We start from the raw sequence: 6245 nt of genomic DNA, 5'->3' as shown, positions 1-6245 counted from the left end.
TAGTGAATCCACCATAATGAAGTTCACTGCCGCTAAGCTCTTCTCTAAAAGGAGACGATCTATCCTGAGTCTCATGTCCACAAAATTCCTTACCCTCGCCTGCCCCGATGGGCTTTACTTGAATCATATACGAAGAGATCGATAGCAAACTTGCGATGACCAGTACTGGTGTTCCACAATCTGTTGAGTTGTCAGTTCTTAGGATGGTATTAAACAATACACAAGACAAAATAGTATAAAGCCGATAGAATGGCATATATTCTGCGATGTTTCACTGATGCGCATTCTATTGACCCCTTAGCGTACTTGTTTCCAACATTGTAAAACTTGGAGCGTCACTGTCATGATTCGAATGTCGATTACCTAGGATCATTAATCCCCAATTGGTGGGGAGAACTTCCGGAGTATTTTTTACGTCAAATTCACCGTTGTACACGTATGCCTACAAAGATACAAATTACGTCACGTCGTTCCTCCGTTCTAGTGCCTACTGTACTTCCTAATGCTTCCCTCTGCAGGCGAGCAACATTAAGTGGGCCTCCAGGTGGGATTACATTTTGGAATCGATGCCCCAAAGTAACATCCAATGGCTGTCGATACTCAACTCGGTGGTGCTAGTTCTATTTCTCTCCGGGTTGGTGGCCACCATACTGTTGCGTACTCTTCGACGGGACATTGCTCGGTACAGTCAGCTTGAAAACTCGGTAAGTCTTCAGGTCCTGTTCCATTGCATTCCCACCCCCTCCTTGGTGATAAAACCACACTGAGAGCATCTTTGCCCTTTTTTGTATTGCTCTTTGCCGGTAATCGGAAGTTCCCATCTCTCATGTAGTTACTAAGTTCTCAAACTTTGAAGGTTTCCCGTTTTCCCTAGTCGTGACACCTTACCTCTCTGGTCTATCGTTCAGCTGTAGTACCATTTCGGCGCCTAACTGCCAGGCCATCCAAATGAAGTACGAGGGTGGGGATACTTCCAGGTTGCCCAAGCCCGGACACGGGAAGTTGGGATTCACTGGTCCGGTTCGAACCCCGGACCTTCCGACCAGAAAATCCGCGTTCTGACCACTTGAACCATCTCGCCCCTCTCTGGTCAATAGACTATGAACTTATGGGAGTCCAACTAGCATACATCCTAGTCTGACGGAGCGCTTTAACATATATCGTGACTACGCTGTTGGCTTTGGGCCTCTTCTATTGTTCTCATCAATCATTCCCTGGATCTCCTGTATAATATTGCCGAACGACCACTGCGGGACTGTGCACTCTATTGGTAGGACTTGGCGGCCAAGACCGGATTTCGGATCCCTTCCTTAATGCCTGTTTGCAATCATCATCGACAGCATGACATCAGTGTTCAATACCGATGCCTACTGCCGTACAGCCATGATTTATTTGAAAAGCCTTATTGTAAAGTAAAGAATAAAGGTGGACCGGGAAGGGACTTATTGCTAGCTTAACACAATCGTTTCGAGGTGCCTACACCTCCAGACACTCACTCAGGCGATCTGGATAGAAACTGTCAACAGGAACACTGAAATTGGCTGGCAGCCATATCTTGTAGTGTCTCCAACCAGGCACAGTGGGGATCACGAGGTCCCCATCCGGGAGGGCGTTTAACTCGTTGTTTAGTCGACTTCCAGCATGAACCAGTTACTCTTGGTGTACTCAGTGTGGGAGTTTCTCTAAGAATTTGGAAGGAGTATATTTATTCTAAGCAGTCGGATGCGTCTCCTCTTGACCGCAGACACACGTAACCGCCCTCAAGTTGTAACGTATTCAAATTCCAGAAAGTACTTCACATCTATATCCGCTATGCGCGCAGTTGTGGTAACTGATAATGTCGCTGTGCCAAATGGCGGATACTGCTAACCACGAGATACCCAATCGATCCTGCTTTATTCGCCTGGTTAACCTCAACCAGAACAAAGCGTGGTGAAATCGGCTTCATGGACGTTGTGTCCCTCAAGCTTCCACTGATCTTCCTTACGGAGCATCATACTGGCGCTGAACTGCCATACAACAGTAGATGAATAAGACAGTAGTAAAGAGTGGAAACAAGGCGACGGTGCGGACTCATCTCAGAAATCCCTGTGAAAGACGGCCAAGGACAAGAGCATCATGTCAAAACAAGACACCAGTAACGGGATCGATCTAACTTCCTTCGCCCATACTCCTCTCATACATTAGCGCGGATTTCTGGCTGGATTTCTTCACTGTGACCGGCTTGACGTGTGCTCTCGTGGGGACTTTTGTGCCTGTCGTGTACATATCGATGCTCATGTTTCCACATGTGCTACTCATTTGTGGTGTCTTTGTTAAGCAATCCTGTCAAGAACTCTCCTTTCCGTGTAATCAGGTTTTCATGTAACGAAGGGATAATGGATGAGATGAACTCGCCTTTGGTGAGTAACAAAAATACAGCCGCAACACCCTTTCGGTGGATAGATGCGATACCCTCGGAGAAAGCACGATGGTTAAGAGGTTGCCAGGTTGTCCATGCCTAGACAGGATAAGTCGAGTTGAAGAGGTCGGCTTCGAACCACGGACCTTCCGTTCGAAAAGTTCAGCCCCTTAACTACTGAGCTGTCACGAGCCCAGTATATGGGGACGGTACGTGATATTACAAACTGCGCATGTCGAAACACCCGTTTTCCGCCATGACGTCGGAAAGCTGAGTGAATACTGCAGTGTCCACCTAATACTAACCATCTAAAGTCTGGATACCGTTGTTTCAAATTCTTTTATCTCGTTAGTTGTTGAAGAGATACACGTTCTCACACGAGTCTAATAATTGTGAGACTCATCAAGCCTAACGCAACTAGTTTGATATTTTTCCCTCTGGAATTCGGTTGACTTCAAGTTGCTCATTTGTCCTGTTGTTTTCAGTCCGAGGTTCAGGAGGAATCCGGCTGGAAACTAGTTCACGGTGACGTGTTTCGGCCACCATCTTGGGGCATGTTGCTATCTGTCTTCCTGGGCTCCGGTAGTCAACTATTACTGATGGTCGTGGTCACCCTATTTTTCGCCTGTTTGGGTTTCCTGAGTCCAGCAAATCGAGGAGCTTTGATGACCTGTGCTTTGGCGATGTATGCGTGCTCGGGCACAATAGCCGGTGAGTGGTAATCCTGTTTAGAGTTCGCTTCATTTCACTCTGTTTTCCCCTGCATTTCGACGGGGAATCTCCGTCGTCCCCGCTATGCTTCACATTTGTCCTAACTGCACCCCTTGCTTACGTAGGACACAATGGTTAAAAGTGGTTGTGATCAGTCTGTGAGCTGTCAAGTTGCTCACGTGAGGTTATTTGCATTTTTATCCGAAATGGCCAAACAACTTGGTAAATCCTTGACAAGATGGTCTTCGAAGCTAGTCGTGTGAGTACTTCAGCTGTAACACCCTCTCGGTGCCCACCTGCTACGCCACCCGACATCAGCACGAAGGCTGAGATACTGCCAGGCTGTCTGAACTTGGATATGACCAGTCGAGACGTCTTGGTTGGGTTTGAACCCTCCGTTCGCGCCTTGACCACTGAGCCACCTCGAACTCTGGGCTTGGTTGGGACGCTCTTTAATCTCTTAGCCGGCTCACCACTTGACTACCTATTATCCGGGAACCATTCATGTGCATATAGGTTGCGATCGATCTCGAGGACAAACGCAGCAGGTGAACATCGCTCAGTCAGAAGCCGAATAAGCTAAAGAACGCAACGCACAAATCACTCGGACATCGAAAATACAAGATTAATCTATGGGTATCCGCTTATCTATCTTTGTCAGTTAAACTTGTGCCAAAAGTTCTGTTAACTTCTGAGACGACTGTTTTTTATATCGAAGATCAATACAATTCAACTCCTTGTGAATTGGAATTGTTTTTAACACAAGTGCCATGGAGAAAATAAGCTACTTGATACCTGTTTGTTGTCGATGCAGAATGCGCCTCTTTCCTCGTGCTCTTTCGTTGCATAAAAAGAAAATCGTTCAGCTGTAGCACTCTTCCGGTGCCTAGCTGCCATGCCACCCGAAGGAGGCACGAGGGCTAGGATACTGTCAGGTTGTCCAAGCCTAGACAGGGAAAGTCGAGAGGCGGATGTAGGGTTCGAACCAAGGACCTTCCGGTCAGTAAATTCGAGCTCTAACCACTGAGTCATCTCAGAAGGGATTGGGAGTAAGTTGCAAAGTCTAAGATTGTTGAAGGTTGGACGGGAGCAAGTGCTCTAAACGCTTAACTACCTTGAGCTCGACTTTTTGCGAGTTAGTTCTATGTTTACTTGACCGTTTCTGTGGCATTCTCAGCCCATCAAGGCAGTCGGTATGTAGAAACCTCGTAGAAAACTAGAAACTCTAAGACGCCAGGCGAATTGTCGGGCTGCAAAGTAATCGGAGCCGTGTCCCCATTCAGAAGAATTATCCTGGATTCTACCGTGCTTCTGTGTTATAATCTAAGCGGGATTCCCGCACCAGAACAAAGGGATTATTTGAGAGGTATTGATGCGGATGAAAGTGCCCCCTTGAGAGCTTACCCCAAGGGACAAACCACAACTGTTGTATGTAGGAAAAATCGCTTTCGCAGATGGGAGGCTGTTCGTGAACGCCATTCAAAGTTTATTAAACATTATCTAGAATACCCACATGTTCTAGCTGCTATTTTCACACAGATGGTCGGTGCAGTTTTATTCCGCTCTTTTGTAAATGCGTCTCTCTACGTCAACCTTGCCTGACTCACTTCATTTTCCTCAATTCCGTGAGAAGATAATCTAGTGTGACAAGGATTACTCTGAGAATTCATACTAAGGTTACCTGGTGGCATTGTTGCAAAGATGAGTCCGTAACTAAAAGTCTTCACCACAGGGACCTTTGCTTCTTTCGGATTAATCAATTGGACGTTGTTGCGTTCGACCATGGACGAAAGGTTTTCGAGATCTGACCACTATTCACATTTGGTCGACATGTCTCAGTGGTTAGAGCGCGAATTTACTGACCAGAAAGTCCGCGGTTCGAACCCGGCCCGTGTCTTTCGACTTCCCTGTCGAAACAATATCCCAGCCTCCGTGGTTCCTTCGGGTGGCATGGCAGCTAGGCACCGAAAGGGCGTTACAGCTGGACGATTTTTTGACTTCCGATTCTGGTCGATTTCGAGGAACATGGCCTTGACAAGATCTCGCAATGTGGCTAATCTTGTTAGTTTTCCGGCCTCATTGCATTGATACCGGAGTTGCTCATAGCACACCGGTAATTGTCCCCTTTTTCATCCGTGTATTGTTCCTTATCGAACGATCAATATTGGCTCACACGCTTTCCAAGATGGGGCTGATCTAATTTCCCCTGTGCTTGGCCAGAAATGCTGAAAGGAATGGCTCCAAGGCGATATCTGTGGTGTTCGTACAATCAGTTTCTATCCCGATTATCCGAGTCGGTGTCTCGAGATGCGGGCGCCTCGAAACACTAGCAATAGGTCCCTTACGCCCCGCGTTTTATATTAGTGTTAGGCGGAATTCCACACGGATCCCTCTTCACCAGGTGCTGCTAAGGCCGAGAAGTCCATCCCACGCAAGATTAGCCAAAAATTCGGGACGCTTGCCGGTCCGGCATCAAACCGAGATCTGATTGGCCGAAAGTCTGGACCCAACAGCCAATTATGACTCAGTATTAGCCGAATACCGGTTGCCAATGCCGCATTCAGAACGCGTCAAAATTTCCAGGAAGCTATAAACGCCTATGCTGTACAAGTGTTCCTGACTTCGTTTTGGGAGTTAATATACCTTGTGCACCTTTGGTGATTGTTTTGACGTGAACGCTAGCTTGGGAGGCCCAGACCGAGAACTAAGCTGGGAAAAGTACTGTTACTACAATTAGTTAGACTTCTAAATATGGTACTGCATTTAAAAATCGGCACTCAACACCGATATTATACTGTCGGTTATGATGACCCAGGCGTTTACTCTCCCTTCTCATTATAGGATACGTTGCAGCGAGGATGTACAAGTTCTTGGGAGGTCTTCGATGGAAAACCAATGTGTTGCTCACTGCGACTGTTTGTCCTGCGGTCGTGTTCACAATCGTCTTCATACTAAACCTGGCCTTGTGGATCTTACGCAGCGCCAATGCATTGCCCTTTGGCACCATCGTGGCGTTGCTCGCTTTATGGTTTGGAGTTAGCCTACCACTGTGTTTCATTGGCGCATTCTTCGGATTTAAGAAATCTGTAAGTTTATCGATTCGTAGTTTCTTCTGCGGTGATTATCCCAAGGA

At 47.0% G+C, this 6245-nt stretch overlaps 1 protein-coding gene across 1 annotated transcript in view; it reads left to right on the top strand.

Annotated features, from left to right (window-relative positions):
* T265_03264 (hypothetical protein) overlaps positions 1-6245 on the top strand; it is a gene marked incomplete at both ends in the record, with an annotated part of 35480 nt that overhangs the window by 21995 nt on the left and 7240 nt on the right. Inside the window, 3 exons of the mRNA XM_009167697.1 lie at positions 519-704; positions 2887-3112; positions 5954-6198. Of these exons, the coding sequence (XP_009165961.1) occupies positions 519-704; positions 2887-3112; positions 5954-6198 (657 nt within the window). The remainder of the gene's footprint in view (positions 1-518; positions 705-2886; positions 3113-5953; positions 6199-6245) is intronic.

Source organism: Opisthorchis viverrini (genome assembly GCF_000715545.1).
Source record: "Opisthorchis viverrini unplaced genomic scaffold opera_v5_45, whole genome shotgun sequence".
Classification (NCBI taxonomy): domain Eukaryota; kingdom Metazoa; phylum Platyhelminthes; class Trematoda; order Opisthorchiida; family Opisthorchiidae; genus Opisthorchis; species Opisthorchis viverrini.
The sequence above is the reverse complement of the archived record's forward strand: the minus strand, read 5'-3'. Positions and strand labels throughout refer to the sequence as shown.